We start from the raw sequence: 25,374 nt of genomic DNA on the forward strand, positions 1-25,374 counted from the left end.
CCAAATTAATCGGATTTTTTTTTCTTCGATCCGTACCCGAACCGTGGGTGTGTTTAGTCTGAACCAATCAAATCCAAAAGCTTCGGATTGGTTCGGATCTCGGATTTACCCAATCCAATGTGCACCCCTAGATGGGGCAATGCCGTCGAAACTAGGGGTGCACATTGGATTGGGTAAATCCAAGAATCGAACCAATCTGAAGCCTTTTGGATTGGATTGGTTCGGATTGAGCATGATTTGGTTCGGGTACGGATTGTATATTAAAAAATTTGATTGATTTGGTTCGGTTCTGGATTAGGGGTATAATAGAACCGAACTAATCCGATGTATCTATTATAATATGGGGACGGTTCAGCAGCCCTAAAGTTTGCCAAGTTTGATGTCAAGCATTTTTCAAAATATGGGTTAGAAGCTTTGGAATGAGCTGATTTTTCGTGAGGATGACCTCTATGATGAGGAGATCATCCTCACCAAAAATCAGCTTATTCCAAAACTTTTAACCGCATCAAAAGTGATTTACAAAAATTGGACGGTCCACAATTCTTCAACTTGTAAACTAGGGTTAGAAGTTTCAAAATAAGCTGATTTTTTGTGAGGATGATCTCTTCACCGTAGAGATCATCCTCACAAAAAACCAACCTATTCCAAAACTTCTAACCCCATCAAAAGTGATTTACAAAAAATGTTTGGCACCAAATTCGGCAAACTTTGGGCTGCCAAACCACTCCCTTATAATATATATATAGGGGACGGTTCAGCAGCCCTAAAGTTTGCCAAGTTTGGTGCCAAAACTTGGACTAGATGGACGAAATAAGGGAGAGAGTACTAGAAAGACTTGGAAGGTATCACCAAGAGTTGAAGAGGTCCTATGATTGGAAGATGCGCATGAGGGTGTTTAGGCCATGAGATCTTGTGTTGAGGAAAGTCTTCCAAAACATGTAAGTGTCGAACAATGGAAAGCTTGGAGAGAATTGGGAAGGGTCATATATGATAAATAAGCTCGGACAAGCAGGTGTGTATTACTTGAAAACAATGGCTGGGGATTCAATTGAATCACCGTGGAATACTTTCAACCTTATAAGTTAAAAGACAATAAGGTCGGTTTCTCTTGGATTTGAGCATCACTCTATGTGGTGAGTAATGCAAAAAATCAAATAAGGCAATAAGGTCGGTTTCTCTTGGAATCGAGTATCACTCTATGAGGGGAGTGATGCTAAAAATCAAATAAGGTAATAAAGGTCGGTTCCTCTTGGAACTGAGCATCACTCTGTAAGGTGAATGACAACCAAATAAGAAGGCAATAAAGTCGATTTCTTTCGAAATCGAGCATCACTTTATTAGGTGAGTGCTGCAAAAATCGATGAAGGCAATAAGATCGATTCCTCTTGGATCCAAGCATCACTTTATGAGATGAGTGATGCAAAAATCAAAAAAGGCAATAAGATCGATTCCTCTTGGGACCGAACATCACTCTATGAGGTGAGTAATGTAAAACTCAGTAAGGTAAGAAGATCGGTTCCTCTTAGAACCGAACATCACTCTATGAGGTGAATAATGCGAAATCCAATAAGGCGATAAGATCGATCCTTCGCATCACTCCGAGGGGAATGAAACAAATTTTAAATAAGACAATAAGGTCTGTTTTAAGCTAACCGAATCTCACTTCATGGGGAGTAAAACAAATTTTAATAAAGTAGTAAGGTCGGTACCAATTTCTTATTAGTGTAAAAGTCTTCAAATCCATGTCAATAAACATAACAAAGCAAATTTTCATTGATATAACAGACAATTACATCGAAATAAAAATTACATAAGGAATTAATTAGTTACGAGGTCAGTAGGTGCAATTCCTCATGAAAAAGGATCGATATTAGTAGGAATTAGGGGTAGAGAAGGAATGGATGGGGGATGAGAGGTCGCTTGGAGTTCACGGAGGTCGGCTTCCAACTTAGTAGTCATCTTCCTCTATTTCTCTAAGGCATCTTCCCATTCTTTCACATTCTTGTCCAGATGACGTTGAAGGTTAGCTCTTTGCTCTTCAAGGGCCTTGATATATAATTCCTCTCTTCCCTCAACCTTCTTCTTTATTTGATCTAACCAACCTTCAAAAGCCAATAAGCTCTGGGTCAATTGATCTTGTAGGCCTTCGAACTTTTCTTGCAAACTTTTTATTTGACCTCGAAGGTCAAAATTCTCTTTTTTACTTCACCTCCAAAGAATACCGAGATGAACGAGTGCCCTTAAGTGCATTCGACCTACCTCTAGCAAGGGCAAACAACTGTGATGAACCTGAAAAACGAAATCGATTAAGGAAATGCAGGTCGTGAGGATTTAAAGAATGTGGCAGAATAGATTACCTTGGTCATTTATATATAAAGGTCATCCACAAAGGACACCAGATCCTTCTCTAGGAGGTCAGAAGTCAACTTCTTGTCAACAGGAAGAAGGCTTCCCTCCGGTAGTCCTCGAATAACTTTGGGGTCAGATAGAGTTGATGCATCAAGAGGGATCTTTAGCATCAAAGCCTTTTTCTTAGGGGGGACTTCTTGGGGGAGAATACCCTCGAGTCCACGAACTCCTTCGATGGAAATGTCCGGGTGCGCAGAGGAATGAGTCTTTTTTTGCTTCTTGCTCTGATGATCAGAGCTAGAATGCGTAACCAAACTTGTTTGATCGCCACTTCCTGACTGAAAGCGCATTTGGAGCAGTGGGATGCTCAGGAAAGGATCAGTGGGGTGTAGGATAGATATGAGCACATGAGAAGTCTCAAGAAGAGGGCATTTGCATGCGAAAAGTTTTCAGGTAATTAATTGAGAAGACATTTCTTCCTCGGATTCAGAGTTAGAGCTTCCGAGGGAAAATGAAAAAGAAGTGGTAGAGGAAAGAATAATGGTCTGGGAAGGACTAGAAGACCCTTTTCCCGATCGAAGAAGGGTGGTGAAAGGGAGGTAAGTTTGTCTCTAAATTCTTTGTCTTCGATAATGGATTCAAGGATGGAAGCAGAAAGCGGGGTTATTGTCTTTCACACCTACAAGAATCAAGACAACAAAGATAAATTAGTCAGAGAATGGGTATGATTGGCGTACATAAAAAATGAGGAATATGTTTATCCCTACCAGTCCAATTAAAATAATGATTCTTAAGGGCAGGAATGGATTGGCCCTCGGCATATTCCCACGAACCTGTGAGCTTGACCAGGTACAGGAACCATTCCTTGTCAGTCTCGGGTAATTGGAGCAATACCTATTGACTTTGTTTCTTCATCAGATAGAAAATTCGGAACGTTTGGGGGCGTTGGAGAGCTTGTACTAGGTCTGGATATCGACAATACCGAGATTTTGGTCATCAGAAAGATAGGTATTCATCAGCTCGATCATGAAGATCAAGTGGAAGAAGTTTCCCACCATCTAATCGCAAGCTTTATGATAGAAATTCAAAACTTCACGGGTCAGAAGGGACATGGGGAGTTTGAGACCTACCTTAAACTGGCCCTAGAGGACAACGGTATTGTCCCTCTTCCAAGTTTCGTTAGGGTTTGGGAAATCGCACTATTCTGTAGCTACGAACTCCATAATGGAGCATGTAGCTCGGAATTCTTCCATGGATGGTCTCACAAGGGTGTAAGGTTTCTTGCCCATGGTGGTTTGGGGTTTCTTAACAGAAAAAGTGCGGGGAAAATTTATAAAATAGATAGGGGAGAAAAGGTACCTTAAGCACAAAGGGGAAGAAAAAGGAAAAATTAATGGAACTTTGATCGGAAAAATCAGACAGAGAATGTTTTGAAGAAAATTCGACAATACTTCGATGCAAGAGACAGAGAAAAGTGGAAATGAGGAAGAAGAGGGTTGTATTTATAAAGGGATTATTGTCAAGATTGATGTTTAATCCAAGGGCTAGAGTTGCCTAGGTTGAAAAACACTTGATGGACTATTTTAGCCATCATTGTACCTTAAAAACGAGGCGACTGAACACCACGTGCCCCATGCCAAGCTAATTCAAAAGCACCATGTGGAAAAAAACCAATCGTTCGGAAGGTCAAGCAAGAACATTTAATGCCTTATCATAATGAGGCGACGACTCAAGACTGCAGACCAGTCGAAGAAAGACATGTGGAGTAGCTAATAAAGATGTGCATTGGGAGCATATGACCAATTTAATTTGTGTCGTTCCAGGTATTTGAGGTCATGAATTTTATAGTTCGGGTGCTAATCAAAATAGTCTTGCGAGAGTTCTTGGAAGGAAAAGATGCTTTTGACCTTCCGAGAGGGGGTATTTTGGAGGAATAAATTTGCAAGTCACAGAAATAATGACACGGGCTGGTAAATTGTTTGAGATATTAACTGATCCCTAGGTTTCGGCCTATTAACTATATCACTCATGTAGTTGAGGTTCCCAACTAGCCATTGTCGTTCGAGAAACGATCAAAGAGAATGATATCTCGGAAAAAGAGGGGAGCAGATTTCTGGATTCTTAGAATTTCAGCACAGTATGCTAAGAAATGTTCTAGTCTCAAGGATTCCCACGATTCTTATAAAAAAATAAAAGGAGATAAGATTAGAAACATGGAAGATAGAAACTCCTACTCTATAAATAAAAGAAAGAGTCACACCTAAAAATACGCAATTTTGACTCATAAAAACTTGATCAAATTTTCAGTGAGATCTAACTTAAGCATTAGAGGCTCTGTGTATTAGAGAATAGTGACGATTCAAAGAAGATTTTGCACACAGGAAAATGGAGATCTCGAGATGATCACAAGAATCGCCTCTACACAACCCAAGGCCCTAAAACTATAGTGGAGGATCTCTCACTGATCTATACATTTAAAAAAAAAAAAATGAGAACAGATCGTCAACTAAATGTCCAAATTCTCTTCAAAATGTCCAAAGGAGTTGAATTCGAAACTCAACTCCGGGAGCAGTGTATCCACATTCTCATGTGAATGAAGTTTTAAGGCTTCATTTACTTCAAAAATAACCCCTCGTTTTCTCTCCCTCCCCCTCTCTTACACACACGACGCGCTGTCCACACGTGTCAGGTGTGTGTCATTTTCCGTTGAGATTCCGGTGATAATGCCTGCGTCAGCATCGACCAACCGTCCGGAAGATTTGATCGCTCGTCTGAGCTCTGGAGATGGAGAGTTGAAGCTAAAAGCCCTAAGAGAGGTGAAGAATCAGATCATCGGAAACAGAACCAAAAAGCTCTCTTACATCAAGCTCGGAGCCGTACCAAAAGTCGTCGGGATTCTCACCTCGTCCGGCGACTCCGATTACTCTCTCCTCATCCAATCCGCCGCCGCCATCGGAAGCTTTGCATGCGGTGTCGATGCTGGTGTTAAGGCCGTTCTTGATAGCGGAGCTTTCCCTCATCTATTTCGCCTTCTCTCCAATACAGATGATAAGGTAATATTGTGTGAAATTTGATTTTACATTGAAATGTTCTGTAACTTTACTTGACAATTTGGGTAAATCAAGGGCGATGAACAATTTTCTTGTTTTTTAAGTTTTCCTTTTAAATTTTATGGTTTATTTTTAATTCTTATATGATCTTATCTCACGAATTTTTGGAAAAACAAATTGAATGGAATGTTTCTTGATGGATTTATGTCAACCATCCATTAATCAAAGATTATAAGTGGTTGCCATTTTGTATAATTTGTACCATCGTTAGCACTCAATCATTGGGTGGGTTCTTCGTACATTTTGATTTATAGATACAATCTTAGTTACTTAATTACAGGCATGTGTCTTAATCTGGTACTTGAATCTATAGTCTTTGGCGTTATGATAAATGATCTATATTTCTCCATCTTTGAAGATTTTCCCTTCGATTGATGTTCCTTGTATCATGAAATTTAGCTTATAGTTCGTGTCAAATATGGGTGTGAATAATGCCTCAATGTCCTTTTGTTTTTTTAATGTAAACCAAAGAGGGGAGAGTAAATGTTCAAGCTTTTAGACGGTGGGACTCACTAGCTTTGTGCTCGATGAAATGAGTCAAACGTGAAAGAGAATAGAGAGTGAACTCCTTATTTGGTCTTCCCAATGTCATTGTTACCGATTTATTTGTTTTTTCAGGTTGTGGACGCTGGCGCACGCTCCCTGAGAATGATTTTTCAATCCAAATTAGCTCCAAAATACGATTTCCATAAATATAAAGACATGGAGTTGCTTCTTTCACTTCTGAACAGTGAGAACGAAAATGTTACTGGATTGGGTGCAAGTATCATAACACATTCTTGTGAGAAAAGTGCAGAGCAGAAAGCCTTGTGTGATGCTGGGGTCTTACAAAGGCTTATCACTCTGCTTGAAGGTTCTCTAAATCAGAGAGAAGCAAGTTTAGATTCTCTAGCGGCAATCCTCAAGAACAACTCTGAAGTCATTTCAAGCTTTGTGGCCATTGACGGTGGAAGAGCTTTGAGTACTCTAACCGAGTTAATGAAGGATAGGTATCCTCGGTCTAGACTACTGGCGTGCGTGTGCTTGATTGTTATAGGCCACACGTCTACTTGCTTCCTTCAGGACATAGGAGTAAAAACTAAATTGATATTGATATTAGTTGAGCTTCTTGAAGAACCGGATCGAGTTGGGGATGAAGTTCCATTTGCATTGGCAAATCTAATTGCAGATAAGGAGGATCTGCAAAAATTAGCGTTTGAAGTCAATGCTCTTGATAAACTTTGCAATTTCTTGCTTAAAGGAACGGTTCAGGTTAAACGTATGGAGGGAATTTTGTTGGCAATAGCTGAATTATGCTCAAAGCTGGAAAATTGCAGGTCCAGGTTCCTGGCATTGCAGGTTTGTTTCACACAATACATTTGCTTGGACTTGGTTTTTTTTTTTTCCCTTGCAATTTCCTTTTAAATTAAGGGTCTTTCTTAATGAAGCAAATCAGACATACCTCCCTATGATTAAAAAATCTAGACTTGTCTCCCTTGACTGTTGACTTTCGACTGAGTTTAAAGAGAAATGAAAAAATTACCTGTGCCTTTTATTTTATTTTAAGCATTATTTGTTTCGAGTGGGTGTGTAATTTTCATTTTCTGTTGAGACTTCATCAAAGTCAATGGTCAATCGAGGCAATTGGGTTATTTTATTAGTGTAATCAAGAAGACCGAGGTCAAGGGAGGCATACCATCGGTTTGAAAACACAGGGTGTATCTCAAATATTCACCAAAACGTGGAGGGGTATGTCTAAATCACCCATTTCTGCATCTAGGAGGCAATTCTACTTTGCCTAATTAATGGGGGAGAGTACTGAAAAAGTTTTTAAATAATCTTTCCTGCAATGTTCACTCTTCCCACTGAATTGGTTCAAATATATTTTGCTATGTTGACTTTGTAACTTATGATTGTTACAGCACTGAGAAACATGGTTTTCTATCTTTTGATGTTAGATTGTATTTGATTCACATGTAGATACTTCAGTTATTTTGACTGGAACTATATATAAATTCAACTTAAAGAGAAAAAAGACAGAATAATGAATTAAGGCCATTTTCCACGCCAAAAATGTGTGCAGCATACACCTCTTTCTTGAATCACAATTTTGAAAGTGAAGATCATTTCATCCTCCTCCTCTTTTACATTACAATTAGGTTCCCTAGCAGTTCCTAGTTTGAATTCTTCAACCTACACATGTTTGAATTTTGCCTGTATAAACATTTTTTATTAGACAAGGCCCTCTCAGTAAACTAGGCTAAATGTAATGCTACCTTGCTAACAGGAGGTTTCATGCCACTATTCAGGTTAATGATTCCATTTAAGCTAGCAATTTCGTGCGGTAGTTTCTTATTTTGGACCACATGCCTTCATAATAACCTCCTTTGAGGCCAAACTTCTCTTTTTTTCTTGTCAGTTTATTAAAAATTTAACCTTATCACAAATGATGCTCCCTCACCTACAAAAAGAAAACAATAGAAGAAGAAAGGGTTAGCGTTACAGAAAGTTTATAATGCTGCTGCCTAAAAGCTTGGAGAATGTTCTTGCAAGAGTTTTATAGATCTAAAACTGGCTAGAAGAGAAATTGACACCAAAAGCATCTAAAAAGTCTTGTAGTATCTGTGGTTCAACTTTCAAATTCAAATGATCCCATGAGAGAATAAACCACTAAACTCCAATATGGAGGGATTTGAGTTTTGGATTCACACACTAGCTTCTATCATCAAAATATGGGCAAATATGCTAGCTTCCATAATCAAAATATGGGCCAGCTTGCTAAGTTGGTTAAAGTTTGTGAGGGTTAATACTAAAACATGGTTCAAAACTTCCTTCGGCTACTAATTACTTACCACCTACTTGCTTGCTTATCAAAAAAATAAATAAATACATAGGGGAAAAATGGTTGTGAGAGAAAAGGAAACCATTATCTTTCGGCAATATCACTCTTGGATTTTCTTTTCCATCTCTCTATCATGTCTTCTAAATTCCGTGTATAGTCTTGCTGCAACTTCCTGTAGGTTATTGTTGTTTTTTTGGTAACCGAATGGTGGTCATAATTAACTATTAGAGACATAATTAAGGTATGGTGTATCAACAGCCTGAAAGGGGTCTGCCAAGGTTTCAAATAGTCGAAGTGATGTGGATTGCATTCTTGATTGCCATAAACAGAGCATCAAAAGTTACAGATCAATGCAGAATAGAAATGGTGTCTAAAACGATGGCATTAAATAGAAATGGAACATGTCATTGACTTGCCTGAGCTGATTAGATTGTCAGTCTCATTGTGATTCATGCTCGAATCTTGACTTCTATTTTACATATGAAGTAGAGATTTCATTACTGGCCACTTTGTCACAAATGATGTGAAAATGTACTTCGAAGTTTGATATTTTTTTCAGGGACCATTTGATCATTGACAATGTGGGGAGATATAAATTTCATAGGGTCATCAACCTTGAACCAATTTCTGTTATAGGAGTCTTCAAACCAAATAAGCTCATGTAGTATGTGACATGCTTCTATACTCAATCTCAACACTTGATTTGGTTCATTCTTGTGATGAACCGTGGAGACTATATGAACTGACTAACCACACCAACTGCATGTGAGATGTCTAGTCAAGTGGTTGTAAGGCAAATAAGTTTACCTACGAATCTACGGTACCTAACTGGTTCCTTAATGATCTCTCCTTGATCAAAGACCAATTTGAGTTTGGGATCTATATGAGCATCAATTGGTTTGGATCCTAACAATCCAGTCTCCAATAAATCAATAATATGTTTTCGCGATGATGAATTTATTCCAACTCTAGATTTGTCTACTTCCATTCGTAGAAAGTATCAAAACCTTCCAAGGTCTTTAGTGTAGTAGTGATATTTTAGATGATGTTTAAGATTTTATATACCGTTTCTATCAGTACAAGTAACCACAATATGATCAACATATACTACCAATACAATTTGCTTACAACTCTGTCGAAAAATAATTGAATGATCTGTTTGGCTTCGACGAAGCTGATATGAAATGAAAACTTCATTGAATCTTTCAAACCATGACAGTGAGGATTGCTTAAGGCCGTGCATTCCTTTTTTAAGCGATGTAATATATCCTTTGCAGACTCCCCTTGAGAAACAAAACTTGGAGGCTGCTCCATATAGACTTTTGTAAATCACCATAAAGAAAGGGCATTCCAACTAGGGATACAATAACACTGACAGAGCTAAGCTTGGAAACTAGAGAAAACATCTGTTAATACTCAATCCCATTAGATTGAGAATCTCCCACTTGCACAATTGACTGTTTGAAAGTCCATTAGTGGTGAAGGAATATATGTACGGACCATGAGGGTGAGTATACTTTGTCACTATTAATCAAGCTTTCAAATGGCCAACTGTGCTATCTCAGAGATACTTAACAGTGTAGGCCCATGAACATCCAACAACACATTTGTTAGTAGGTAGATATGTGAGTTCTCATGAGGGATTAGAGTAACATGCAAACATATCCTTGGTCATAGCCTTTTTCTAGCCAATATGAGAAAGCACTTTTTGAAAGTACTGGAATAGAAATAAAAGACAATGTGATCATGGAAAGAAGGTGAAAACATTCTCAATACAATTTGTGAAATGCGATGAGCAATACGAGAAATTAATGAGAAGAAAGATAAAAGATAAATATATTAATAAAAGTTATGAAAAAGGTTATAGACACATTAGACATTTTTCTAAATTTCATTATTATTTTTTTGCAAAAAAAAAACACTATTTTCTATGCATGACTACGTGTTTCCACAAATAATTATACATGTAATAATGCTAAAAAGAAGTTCTAACCATTAACAAAACTTTTGAGCAAAATGACATACTATTGAAATTATAAACCATAACATCAAAGACATTATCATCAAATCCCACATTAAACAACATTTATGAACCAAATGACAAACAACCATAAAGCCACAAAAAATGTAGAACAAATTGCTTTAGAGAATAGAATTTTTATGGCTGAATCAACCTATCCAGATCTTGTTGGGTTGACTCAGTCTGATCGGGTCAACCTAGTTTGACCAGCATAGCTCAGATTGACCAGGTTGGGTCCATACTCAACCCAATTTTGATTTTAGTCCTATATGTTTAATCTATTTTAGTTTTAAGCAATTTAGAAGTTGTTTAGTTAGTTTCTATTTTAACTTTAAGAAGCTTCTATTTTGTCTAGTCTCTAATTTGTTTTTAGGTTTCTATTTTTTGACTAAATTCGTTTTCATTTTTTAAGATACAATTAGAATTTATTTTAGGTGTCCAAATTGAGTTCTAATAAGATTAAAAAGTTCGTAATATGTTATCGATAGATTAGAAAGTTACTTTTTAGTATTTTAGAAGATTTCTAAGTTGTTATTGATGAAGTTATCTATATGAGGAGCTTCAAAAACAAAATTCAATCAATTCAATAATCTACTAATAATGATGAACTAATTAAGTATTCTAACAGCTATGTTGGCACAAGCATGTTGATTGCTGCTTCTAAACCAAGATAGAATGAATTTAGAATATCCAAAGTTGCAATGTTACATTGTTACATATGAAAATAAGAGTTGCCATGTTTCCCCGGGACACTTCTATCAGAACCCACGGATTTCATTACTTGGATTTTTAAATGCTAGCCAAGCCACAATCCTAGAAACTACTGCTGGCTGGCATCACCTAAATATTTGGTTTTCTCATAATATGCAATGATGGAAAGTGCAGACCTTAGTTGAAACTGCTCTAGAGAAAGAGGGAACTGGTGGAAGGTAGCTCAAGTTATGGTTCTTGATATGGACCAGCCTTACATGGTGGATGCTCGTCACATTTGGTATCTTTGCTTATATCTTTAGCTGTTGTTTAAATAGTTAAGTACTCCATCCTAGAGAGACACAAAAGCACTATTGTATGTGGAAGATAACTTGCAGTCCCTTTAAAGATGATTCAAAGGTTGCAGTTTGAATACATTCATATTATTGCATTGCCACTTTACTTGCAGTTCTGCCTTATTTCTCTGCCAGTTGTATACATTTCTATTTGGGATAAGACTTTGATGATGGATTATATAGGTCTTGAACTTGGTGACTGATGCTCTAAAACATGATTGCGCTGAAGTGCGTACTGCGGCTTGCATCTGTTTAAGAAGTGTTACTCGGTCAGTTAAGGTTCGCAATAAGACTATTAATTTTATGATATTTAAAAGGTTTGATTTGGTGCTCTAGAGATTTTTCCTGATAGGATGTTCTTCAGAATTTGAGTGCAGGTCTTTTTATGAATGAAATATTTGTCACACCCTTGATTCAGCTTTTACATGACCCATCTACTTCAGTCCAGGTATGTGATAAACATCTCAATGATGAGCATATCCTATTCGAGTCTCCTGATTATCTCTAAATTTTTATTGCTTGTAAGGAAGATAGATAATCGCATCTCTTTTGTCTCTTAACCCGTTTGCTTTGATTCAGCTGTGTACGGAACCACATGGCCTCAGTGACCAAAATATGCGAATAAAAAGCTGGAAATAACTGGAAGTGTTTGTTGTCACAAATAATTTCTTAACAATTTTCTGAGCAATTAAATATAATCAAACATCGATACCCAATAAGGTATGTGGGAATACATACAAATGCTAGATCCACCAAGATTCCTATTTTCTTTCTGAATTGAACCAAAATAATGACAGGGTTCATTTAAGTTGAACACATTCTTGGGTCTGACAAAGTGAATCCTCTTTCACCATTCAATTCTATCTAGAGCAGATGACCAAAGGTGAGCTTCCAGATTGGATGCTTCAAGCTTTGGGCATCATCATCCATTATCTTATTAAGAACAAAGAGATTGGGTAATTGCTTCTTCCATGGGTCTTTGCATCATATTCAAGTCACACCCCTCTTCCCAGTCTAGTCAATTTCTCACCTTATCTTGATAGGTTTGTTCTTGAACATAGACTTGAAATTTATTACTCCACTTGATATTCAATGGTTGCAATCAATGTTTTTAGACATTGAGGCGTGAGGCAAGGCTAGGCACTTAGCTGGTCAACGCCGGGAGGGGTAAGCTTCACACATGGACTTTTTAAATAAATAATATGTCGATAACTTAATTAATGCTTAAGATAGTCACCACATATTTCAAGTTTCCAATTTTAATCCCTCACATTATATTTGAGTAAGAAGTAAATATTTTATATTATAATTGGAAGTTTATCTAGTAAATAACTATTTTACATTTATTTTAAAAATATAATTAAGTATTATTTAAAAAAAAATCTCTATATAATACTAAATATTGCCAAAAACAATTTATGAATCAAATCCATTGAACAAATTTCTTTGCAAATATTATTGTTTCATGTTTGAATTTTTTTTAAAGGCTCCAATTATGTTGAATACCTGCATCAAAAAATAAATAGAAGAGAAGAAAGAAGATTTAATATATATAGTTTTAGAAAAATGGGAAAAATAGGAAAAAAAAAAAAAAAGGTCAAGTGTGAGGCACATATCTTGATCAAAAGGTTTAAGCCTCAATCATATGTCACATTGAGGTGTATGCCTTTTAAGCATCTATTGGTATTAAGTGCACACCTTAGCTGCTTTTACATTTCTTTTGTGCACTGCAAAGCATTTTTAATGTGCCACACCATGTTGTGCATCTCAAGACATAAGCCTCACACGCCTTGAAAGACATGTTGCAATTTTATCTATTGGTTGAAGAACATGGTAACTCATGAAACACAGTTAAACAAGAGAAACTTGGATGGAAAACGAGAAAAAAAGGCCTACAAGAACAACTTGAGGATGAGTTCTCTTCAAGAACACAATCCTAGTTAGAATCTTAGTAGATTCTTAATTCTAGTATGATTTGTTTCTATTTTCTAGTTTTAGTAGGATTTCTATTTCTATTTCATAATTATGTTAGGCATACAATTCCTTATTAGTTTCTAATTTGTTTTAAATTCATTTTTATTATTTAGGTTATAATTAGAAGTGCTTAAAAGTGTCCAATTTAAGTTCTAATAGGATTAGAAAGTTAGTGTTATGTTATAGATAGGTTAGGAACGTTAATTTTTAGTATTTTAGAAGAATTCTAAGTTGTTATGATGGAGTTATCTATATAAGGAGCTCCAAATCTGAAAATAAAAACATATCAATTCAATTCTCTTTTACATTATCTTAATTATTTTTCAGTTCTTGGCTTTATTTCCTTTTAAGCTATTGCTTGTTTATCAATTGAATCTATTGATTCAGATAGATTTTTTGTGTTCCATTAAACACAATATCTTAATTCATATCGAATCTATGGATTCAAACACTTCCGCGGCGTCATTTTCTTATGAATCGATTGAGAAACAGTAAAAATAAGGAAAAAAAAGAAAGAAAGATTCAAATTCTTGTGATGTGCTTTGATAAGAGTTTGAGAATGAGAATAGAAGAAGATATTAGAGAAACGTTGGGAGGAGTCAAATTAACTCCAACCCTAGCCACACAATGTATTGTATATCATAACCAAATAACAAAAGAAAGAAAAGGACAATATTACTCCTTCTAATAATAACTTATTACTCCTTACAATGACGAAGGAGGGTTACTCTTCTCTGCCATTCCATAATGAGCCTACGATTCCTCATTTACTACTTGAGTCATTTCTGTAATATTTTCAAGTATTTGATTGTATGGCATTGTGATCTTACCGTATCAATGCTCCGAAACTTCATTCTGAAACTTTGAGAAAACAGTGTGTATCTGATTAACCTCCATGATCTTTTTCCAGGTTGCGGCTCTTCATACTATTAGCAACATAGTGGTTGATTTTACAACCACCCGTAAATTGATCTTCATCCAATCTGGAGGTGTGAAAGAGCTTGTTCTGCTATCAAAATCTATGGATTCAACTCTCAGGCTAAATGCTGTATGGGCTTTGAGAAACTTGATGTTTCTTGCTGACCATGGTAGCAAAGAATGTATTCTTTTGGAGCTGACAGCATCCACATTGGCAAGCCTTATCTGCGGTAATCATCACGTTCAATTATTTTTTTCTTGTTGGAATCTATTTCCAATATGACATGACATTTGTATATATTTGGAGCAATAAGACTGCCACTGAAAGCATTTATACTGCAGACCCAGAGCCTTTTATCCAAGAGCAAGCTTTGGCCCTTGTCCGCAATCTTGTCGATGGGGGTATCAACTCCATTGAACATGTGTTTGGTGAAGATGGTATTATTATAAATGCTGTTCGAAGGCAAGTGTGGAGTGCTTCAAAGTCAGAAGTATGTGTTCAGGTTAGAACTTTGCTTTAGCTCTATCCTTATGTCTATCCATTGACATCTATCTAATTTCTTGGTGTGTCATATGAAGAAGCGAGATGCGTGTGGCCGTGGGATTAGCCTCATCTGAAGGGTGGAGATACCCACGATAAGCAAAAAAAAAAAAAAAAAGATATATGAAGAAGCAAGCTCTAAAGAGGGAAAGCTTCCACTCTGGGAGTACCTTTACAGAGATTTTACTTCTGATATATATCATCTATGTGAAATAAATTGATTGGATTTATTCTTTGATGATAATTACAGAACCGTAATAGGGTTTATATAAAAAACAAATCCTACAAGGGAGAAGCTCTGTATCCATAACAACTCTAATATAATACCAATCTTCTAGATTATCAAATCTAATTTATTTGAAAGGGTGTAACACAGTACACAATGTTACAATGCTCCAGAACTTAATACTCTTATCAATCTAATCCTTCTGTTACAGGGAATGTACGTGCTCGGCAATATCGCAACTGGGAATGAGTTGCATAAAGAAGCAGTGATGCACCAACTTCTTCTATCTGAACCTGGAGGATGCACCCAATCTATCATAATAAAGTTCTTGCAAGGTAACGACAGTCAGCTACGTGTTGCTGCTATCTGGTGTGTTGTAAATCTCACCTATCCGGACATTCCTGGTGCATTTACTCGAGTTGAGAGACTACGTACTGCTGGCGTAATATCTCAAATAAAGAATATGGTTAACGATCCCTGCTTGGACGTAAAGGTGGTTGTCAGATATCTGTCTTGAAACTGACCCCTCTTTCTTTCATCAATTTGTGGATGGTATTTGAGTTCTCACATTCTGTTGTCTTGCAGTTTCGTGTGAGAACAGCTATTGAACAATGCATGACTTTCGGAAACACCTCAGCATGATCTTTCATTCTTAACCATTGAAGGAAGGAAAAAAAGTTTCTACAGAGATTTTTTAAGTTGTAAATCAGTGCTTGGGTGTCACATCTTATTTGTAAGATGACACCATTGGTTTTGTCGGCGTACAAGGAAACGGTATGATTTACTTGAAAGATAAAAAGTTCATTGCAGAAACAAAAGATATAAAAAAAAAACAGCCGTATTGAAAAGTCAATTCTTATTCTCTGTGCTTTGCAGGTATCATCATCATCTATGCCTTATCCCAAATCTTGGGGACAGCATTTTTGAAGGCGTAGGGGTGCGGTTTTGATTTGTCACCCAAGCATCTGAGAGCTCACTTTGTCTTCTTGGAGAATCTGCCAAGCACAGGTTATCCATCCCTCCAATATATGAATCCAATGTTTGACACTGCCAATCATGATTCTCAGTTTATTTGCTGTTTGTGCAAATGTAACAATGTTGTGAATGTATAATGTGGACAATATGTATTTACTTGGTACAATACATAGTGTTTCAGCTGTTCCACCTATAGCCTCATAACTTGAAGGGCCTAGTCTTTTGTGTTGGGGCTTTCCAAGTCCCCTGGGTCCAGACTCTAGAGTAAAAGCAATTTTGGGTGTTCTGATACAGAGATTGGTACTTTCTTATTTTGTTGCCTTACATTTATTATATGAAAGGGGTTAGAGAGAGAGAGAGAGCAAAACTTGGGAGTCAGGTGAACATGAGCAAGATCTCTTCATGACCAGTTTTCATCTGTGCTTATTGTTATCTGCCAAATACAGGTTTTACTGCAATGGAAGTATATCAGCTTGGAAACTACAAAGAACAAAACCAAAGGGGGGGCTCCAGAGCTAGTGATCAATATAGGTTGGCAAGGTTGGTAAGGATTTGATCCAATAAGCACAATATACATATTGGGATGTGAAATCTTGCGCTGAATCCGAAAATTGGATCACCCCTCTTTAAGTTTAACTTAAGAAGAATGCGAAAGTGACTTAAAATAACACTCGAAGTTAGCAGAAAATCATAGATACTTTTTTTTTCTGAGAAACAAGTGTCATACACTTGGGACAATCAATGAAAGTCCAACTTCTAGTGTTATTTCGAGTTACTGCAGCAAGGCTCTTAACTTTATTCATGCAAGTTTGATTATGTATTTTACCTGCAAGTCAAATTTCAACTTATTGTGATTTTCTTTCTTTCTTTTCTTTTTTAATTATTTTTATTATTATTTTAAAAGTAACAAAAATATTATATATGACCAAACAACTTGATTGAGTTTTTAACTTGAAAAAGTGCATTTTCCAGTTGACTCAATAGAATTCTCAATGATTTGCCATGTGTACTCAATGAGTTTGTTCCATTGAATTTTGGTGCCACGTCATGTTAAAATCCAATTAAATTGACTCAGTCAAATATGAAATTGACTCGACAAATTTAAATTTCCTTGAAAACGAATTCCCTGCTATCAAACAGACCCTAGATTCTTTTTAACCCTAAAAAATCCAGTGTCTTCAAGTTATGGGATAATTTCTTTTTAACCTATAAAAGCATTTCATCCTTGTATTCATCTTCTTGGCTAAAACCATTTTTTTTTTCTTTTACATAATCAAAATCACTGCTTTGAACTTCTTGAAGGAAATACATTTTTCAAAGGAAAATTTATTGCCACGCCACGATCTCTAAAGGCGGGTCAAAGTGGAAAATAAAATTTTAAAATTTTATTTTTTATATGGAGTGCCCAAAATAATTTTTTAATTTTTAAAAGTGTCCGAGAAATATGAGGGCCTTTAGAGTTTGTTGGTGTGTCAATAATTTTTTATTTTTTTTTAACTCTAGGCTGGAGACGTTTGGTTTTTGACAAAATATCCAGTGTTTAATCATTCGTTTAGCCTCTCACAAAAAAGCATCATGGCGTGATTTTCACAATGCTAGGAGTGTGTTAAATGTTTATAAGAAAGATGGAGGAATATGTAGGGTGGCAATCATAACACAAGATGAAATTAGTGGGTTCGGATCAAGTCTAAGTCATAATACTGTCAATCTGTCTAACACAATTATTATATGGGTCGGGTCTGGGTTAGGGGTGTCAACCCATTTTGACACCTTTAGTTATTTTGTCATTCATGTGTAATTTTAAATATATCAATAATTATTTATTTTTATATTATTCATTTTTTTTTTTTTGTTAGAATTTCCTAGAACTTTCATAATACAATATATATATATATATAAATGATGTTTTAAGATATTTTCAAATAATTAATAGTAAGTTTTTCATTTGAGAATAAAAAAACACTTTCTTTACTAAGTTATTTATTTATATGTATATATTTTTTTCATTGAAATCTAGAGGTATATTGTGTTTGATTCCTAATATGCTGATTCTTAGTATGTTTGTGATAATGAAATACGCTTTGCTGAATTGTTAATAATAATAATAATAAAATTAAAACACTTTCCTTATTAAGTTGCTAAGAAAAGTTTTTGACCACATCACCTTCTCGCATTCAAAAACATGATTTGATGTCACATAGTTGTAAAGAACAATATTATATGAACTTTGAAAAAAAATTAAAAGAAAATTATTTTTAACCATTGAATCTAGTTTATGGTTGTATGACTCTATTTTTTTAGTAATGGTATTTTGTTTTTTATGGTGGAAATGGAACTTATATTTTCCATACCTATTTCTAAATGGTTTAGGTTTGGATTTAAGTTTTGGAAAAATTATTACAAAAATAATTTATTAATTATTACAAAAAATAAACTTTTTTTTTTTTTTTGAAATTTTCAAAAAAGTAAAAACTTGATAGTCTGATCATTGGTTTTCAAAACCTGACGGTGGACCACCGATTTTCATGCCAATGATACTCCCCATCCCCCAATCACTTATTTTTAATGAAGACCGGCGATTGGAACGCCACATTTCATGGTATAGATAGATAGTGACCCATGGTCCCCCACTCACTCATTTTCAATCACTCTCATTTCGACAAAATCTAGTAAGAAAATATTAATTTTAAATTTTTTTTATATATTGTAAAAAATGCCATAAAATTAGTAATTATTTAATAATAAAAAATTATATATTATTTTTGTAATAATTCCCCTTATTTTTAAGAAAAAATTATGAAAAAAAATATAATAGTTATAATTTGTAAAAATAATTTTTTTTAATATAATAGTTATAATTGTTAATATAATAATAATTACAAATAATTATTAATATAACAAATAATATTGATAATATATGTAATTATCAATATTATATTATTAATATAATAGTTACAAATAATATATGTAGTTATCAATATTATTAAATGGGTAGCGTTCATTTGCCAAATTCCTAGACAAAGCATTTTATCTTATGTGGGTTAAAAAGTTTCGGAATGGGCAGATTTTTTGTGAGGACGATCTCACAAAAAATCAGTCTATTCTGAAATTTCTAAGTCTAGTTTATAAGTTGAAAAATCATGGATTAATGACTTTTAATCATTAGTTTGTAACCATTTTTCATGGGGTTAGAAGTTTCGGAATGGGCTGATTTTTTGTGAAGAGGATCTCCTCACCAAACAGATCATCCTCACAAAAACTAATCAGCTCATTCCAAAAAATTTAGCTCATATAAGACAAAACTTTGCCTAGGACTTTAGCTGGGAATTTGGTTGTTAAACCCGACCCATTATTAATATAATAGTTGTAATTAATAATTGTTAATATAATGTTAATTACAAATAATAAAATATCACAAATGATATATGTAATTATCAATATTATTTGTAAGTATTAATAACATTTTTTTAATGTAATAGTTATAATTATTAATATAATGTAATTATCAATTTTATTTGTTTTTCAATATTAACGTAATGTTTTCAATGTAATTTTTTTAAAATCATAGTATCTAAAATATGTTTTTATTAATTTCAAATCCTTTTGTATTTTATTTTATTTTTATAATTGTTCTTTATTAATAAATATGATGGTTAATGATGAGCGTATTCCTAAGGGACCCACGACTAAGTCAATTATCTTGGATCGTGCCCGATATATTTCTAATGATATTTGGTTTGGTCTATAAAAATGAAAAACTATTAAAAATTTATAATTATTATTTTAAAATAATATAAGATACCATAATAATATAATTAAAATTTTAAAAAAAATTATTATTTTAATATAATATAATAAAAATTATAAATAATATAAAATATAATTACTATGAAAAAAATAAAATATTATTCAAATTATAAATTAGATATATATTATATTAATATAATTATATAATTTAATATATATTTATTTAAGAAAATTGATCGTCCAATCGTCGGTTTTCAAGAGGGTATTTTAGTCTACACTAAAATCGATGATTGGACCGCCAGGTTTTTACTTGTTTGAAAATTTTGAAAAAAGTTTTACTTTTTTAATAATTAATAATTAATAAATTATTTTTTAAATAATTTTTTACATTATTATTAAATGGATCGGGTTTGGGTGTGGTAAATTTTCGTAACACCCTTACTCCAACACGACACGAACCGACCCATGGGAGTAAGCCTAAATTACGTGAGAAATTGAGCAGTACTGTCCTGAAGTTAGCACTTAAATGCTTCGCACATGCAGTTGTCTTGTTGACAACAAATCTCAGAGGTAAATTTGCGGCGGTAAATTTGGAGAGCTGCTATTGCTTCAACTTTTACCTATTAAACCCCAACTTCTTAACTTACTTACCACACCCCAATTAAAGATCAAAACACACTATTCAGGTACTATAAAGGTTTGGCTCAAATTATTATCTAAACATTCAAAATATTATTACACACGGTCGAACAATCTAAGTAGTTGTTACAATTATGATTAGGCTCATAGAAAATATTAAACCTGAAAAATAAAAATCGAGAGAAAAAAAAAAATTGGAGAGATTTTATTGGTACCTCAACTTTTAATTATTATCAATCATTTACTTTTTTTTTTTTTTTTTTTGGGTGTTTCGTAAAAGTTGGGGTGACATTAGCCTTCTCTGATTTAACATAAAATGATTAGTAAGTCTATCCTCATTAAGGGTGTTGAGCTCACCTTATGTCATCCAAAAGCATGATCCGATGCCATAACGATGTAGAGGACACAATTCTATGAACTTTAAGGTAGGGCTGTCAATGGATATGTATCTGATCAGATAGTGCTATATCCAAATTCGAATCCGAAAAAAAATAATACTATTCGAATTCGAATTCGAATCCGATCAGATATCCCTGACAAACATTCGAATTCAAATTCGAAAAATATATCGGATATCTGATTCGATAAAAAATCCTACAAAAGTCCGTCTTTCTCAATCTATCAGATTTCGCACAGTCGAAACCCACAAATTTCATCTGAAAAATCACTCCGACTGATTCAGATTGGAAAGAGAGGGAGAGAGAGAATGTACCTGAATGCTCGCCGGCCAGAGAAGACGTGTCGGAGTTCGCACAGTCGAAACCCACATTTTCTTCGAAAAATCTCCGATTGGTTCAAATTGGAGAGAGAGAGAGAGAGAGATGGTCGCCAGCCGGAGAAGATGGTGCTTATGGAGTTCAATCGAAACCACTGTTCGTCTGGTCGTTTGGTTCTTCACGTTTGAAGTTTGAGAGAAGATAAAGTTTAAAAATAAAATTTGGTTGTATAACACGATATATACACATATATAAAAGTTTTGTTGTAAAACATAAATACATAATATATATATTCTTATCGGAGCGGATATTATCGAATCAGATATCGCAATATCCGAATTCGTATCTGAAACTCATTTGAATGTTAAACTGACATCCGAATCCGAATCCGATATCTGAAAATTTCGGATAATATTCGATTTTTCGAATTCGAATTTGGATTTTGACTATCCATTGACACCCCTACTTTAAGGGGAAAAAACTTCGAAAAGATTATTTTTCACCGTTACATTTTAATTTTAAATTTGAGAGTAGTCCATTTTCAAAACATGGGATCAAACCCAAAAATAAGAATAATAATTATTTTTTATTTAAGTTTTTCCATGAAATCTATAGGGTTGTGGTGTAGGATTGCCAATTTGATAATCCGTTAGAACTCAATGACCCTTAGTAAGGGAAGTGTTTCTTTGTCTTATACATTCCCTCTACAAATGTAATATGGCACACAACCATCATCTATAATAATCGGATTTCTCGAATCCCGAGAAAAACTTTTGATATCTGAATTCAAATATGAAATTCAATGGAAAATTTAAATCAATTTTCAAATTTGATTGTCTTATAAGATACCCAATAATATCGGTCTAATATATTATATATAATTCAAAGGTGGCATGTGCAAACGCACATGTATCAAAATGGCTTATTTGTAAAGGATTTTTTAAGATTACATATTAAAAAGGATACATTTGTAATTTTGAAAAGTAAGCCAAGGTAGCAATTTTTTTGCTTTTTTACTAAGACTCGATTCAATAGGGTGCCCTGTTCCTATAAAATAGGTACGGTGTCTATGTGTCACGCTTTAGTTAGAGTTCAAAACACCTCAGGCTCTTAACCAAACTGTTCACACAACCCAATGTACATATTCTCCAATACAAATGTGCCATGTAGACAACATTCTGGACTACGACTCCTTTATTAAAATGACTTTGTCTATATTAAATTTAAATATAAAAGTGGGGCAACTTATGACCACTCAAAATTTGGTGCCGAACCACTTCTACTTCGTCTTCTCTTATTATAACAATAAAGATATGTTAAAAATATTATATATACAATTACTAGAGTTCGCCTATGCCTATAAAACAAGTTTCCTCTTTGGGGTTAAAAGGGTAAAAAAAGAAAAAAAAATTAAAAATTAAAAATTAAAAGTTAAAAAAATGTATTATTGAAAAAGAGGAAGGAGATGAAAGATAATAAAGTTGAAGTGAGGAGAAAATGATATGGATTCCACCCATTATAGCTAGAGAGAACGTTAATCCCCACAAAACTATAGTAAAGTGGGGTCTTACAATTGAGTTTTATTATATAGATATAATATATTATATAATTATTATGTCAAATCATATTTGAATCTCCCATTATCATAATGGATATTTTAATAACCGAATCCAAATTTGATATTTAAAAATTTTGAATAATTTTTTATCATAGGAATAAAGATTCCAATTGAATATTGATAATGGGCTCTCCATTGATAGACCTATTATTTCACATTCATTCAGGCCCACTAATACTGTGATATCCACACATTCTTGATTAGTGATATACAATCATTCAAATCAATAACAATCATAAGTCACTGATAAATTCAAAGGTTTGTACATAGATTCAGAGGGGAGGACATCAAATTATTGTACAAATAAAACAGCAAATTCAATCTTTGTGTTTTTGACTTGTAAACCCTACCAATCGTCAGCCAGTACACATTGGCCTAGTTTTTGTCTCCAAAGTCTCAATATGAACGTACGACATTTCTATAAAGAAGAAAAATTATACTTATATTGAGTGTAGATCCTGTACTCCAGGGAGTATAGGCTATCTTACTGACTGAATTCATGGTCCACCCTTGGATATGCATGCACCATAAATCGGCCTGATCTATCTGTTGGTTTCAACCATTGTTTTTATTATAGTTTAATTTCAATAAACAAACAAAAGATTTCCAAAGCACTTGATTTAAATGTGTGAATCCAATGGTTTAAACTATTTTACAAAAATGATTTTGTGTCAAGGATAGGTGGATCTAGGTCTGATGTCAAGGATAACCGGAACCGAAACTGAAATTAATCCCGGTTTTGGAGCCCTTTATATTGGTGGGTCCGATTAGAATCGGGTCACTTTGAGCCATATTAATTGAGAATTGAAACCGATAAAAACTATTGTGGTTAGATCTCAAGTAACACACGGAAATCGATTATCTAAATTAATCTCTTCTAATGACAAATCAATCAATTCCAACAATCAAACCCAAATAATGTGTTGCAAAGTAAGTGCAAGTAACAATAAAGAAATTAGAGAAAAGAATACAACCACACACAAGATATACGTGGTGCACCCACTATGGTGTTACATCCACAGACAAGTTGACAAGTAGAAATGTATTAATTAATAAAGAAATTACAACAATGGAGGTTTATACTTACCTCCAACATTCAGGTAAAACTCACCAAATCTTTACACTCAACTCTAGTAAAAATCTAAAACAAGAAATCTTGATCCTACTCGTGTCACAAACCTTAACAATAATGTGAAAATTGCCCTCAAAAGAAAAAAAATACTTATAAAGACTCAATGCTTTCTCACTCTTTACAAAAGAGAGAAACTCCTTTACAAATCCCATTTCATGGATCATAACTACCATCTACAAACTCTTTTGCTTCTCACAAGCTAGTGTAAGGAAAATACCAAAATACCCTACATTAAGTGGTAAAGTCCATCAACCCTTAAGAAACAAAATAAATGAGGTGATTTTGTATCACCAAACCTAACAAAATCAAATAGGAACTAAGAATCGAACCCTAAATCCAATCCAATAACTTGAGATGTAGATCAATGATTGGAGTTCTAATAAGGACCAACCAAATAGTATTCTATTTGATAATTTATTAGATTGGTTTTTGATCAACCATGTTTCAATGTGGACTTGATCCAATACTTTATTAGAAAATATAGAAATTCTTAAATATTTTGTTTTGATACTTGAGTTTGCCCATTCCACGGCCATCCTCTTTTGGGTTAAGTGGGTAAAATAGGAAAAATAATAATATTGGATAAGATAGTATCGGAAGAGAGTGTGAAAAAAAGGAAATACAATAAAATTTGAGGGGTATTACTGAAAAGATGGGGTGAAGAGGATAGTTAATATATAAAATTGAAGGAATATTTTTTGAGAGTGAGTAGAAGATGAAAAAAAAAAAAATTTGGAGTATTCTTGAGAAGGAGAGAAGAGAAAAGACAATAAAATTATCCTTGAAATACATTTTAATGGGGGATAAAAATTAAGAACAAGTAAGGCAAGAGGGACAATCGTTATGTTTTATTATATTGATATTATATATTAACTTGAAGGTGTCAATCTGCTAAGTTGGTTATACTTATGTAACTTGGTTTGTGGATACACTCGGTTTGAGTTCAGAGTTCGTAGTTCATCACTCTGGAATGAATCAGTACCCTAAAAGTAGACAAAGAGATAATATAATGTATCGATGAAAGTTCATAGAGAAAATAAAGGCTCGGTGAATGGAAGAACAATATTGCCATGGGTATTGTAGAGCCTGATTATAATTGCTCCACTCGAAGGTTCCAGGGCTTTGCTAGAACACCCTTGAAATAACTTGATGTCCGAGGGAGGTCCTTTCTTGCAAAACAACCTCTCTAGTGCTTAAGTCAAATAGGATTTCTAATCAAAATTTCCTTGTTTTAGGGCAGAAAAGAGATACCACTTCAGGGTCATGCGCTCCTCCTTCTATAAATTAGTGAAGATGCAGAACTTTCGAGATTCGCATTGATCCCATCAGATCTTTCGTTATTCTATTTTTATTTAGTCAATTCAACAAGCGACCTTTGGCTCACTCATAGTGGCTGTACATTTTATCTTCCACAAGTATCTTTCTCATTTAACATCCACATGAAATATATGAGTTTCATTATGTTAATAACTCTATCTTTTAGGTATTGGGTTGGTGGTTAGCAAATGAAATTGAGTTAAGGAACCCGATCGGCCTTCACCC

At 34.3% G+C, this 25,374-nt stretch overlaps 1 protein-coding gene across 1 annotated transcript; it reads left to right on the forward strand.

The window, feature by feature from the left end:
• Positions 1-4,866: 4,866 nt before the first annotated feature.
• Positions 4,867-16,291, forward strand: LOC147396870 (ARM repeat superfamily protein). Its single transcript, XM_086452150.1, has 9 exons — positions 4,867-5,402; positions 6,078-6,797; positions 11,530-11,625; positions 11,711-11,794; positions 14,231-14,468; positions 14,581-14,741; positions 15,217-15,498; positions 15,591-15,779; positions 15,882-16,291. Exons 1-8 carry the CDS (start codon positions 5,073-5,075, stop codon positions 15,645-15,647), a joined length of 1,968 nt encoding a protein of 655 aa, XP_086308276.1. The 5' UTR covers positions 4,867-5,072; the 3' UTR covers positions 15,648-15,779; positions 15,882-16,291.
• Positions 16,292-25,374: the final 9,083 nt, after the last annotated feature.

This window comes from Akebia trifoliata, chromosome 8 (assembly GCF_017979445.1).
Source record: "Akebia trifoliata isolate Shusen 1 chromosome 8, ASM1797944v1, whole genome shotgun sequence".
Lineage (NCBI taxonomy): Eukaryota > Viridiplantae > Streptophyta > Magnoliopsida > Ranunculales > Lardizabalaceae > Akebia > Akebia trifoliata.

Bases quoted from the DNA above. Each gene is read 5' to 3' on its own strand.
- LOC147396870 (XM_086452150.1), top strand. From the start codon at position 5,073: ATGCCTGCGTCAGCATCGACCAACCGTCCGGAAGATTTGATCGCTCGT. The intron at 5,403-6,077 runs GTAATATTGTGT...TTGTTTTTTCAG, and splicing joins TCTCCAATACAGATGATAAG to GTTGTGGACGCTGGCGCACG. The intron at 6,798-11,529 runs GTTTGTTTCACA...TGGATTATATAG, and splicing joins CCAGGTTCCTGGCATTGCAG to GTCTTGAACTTGGTGACTGA.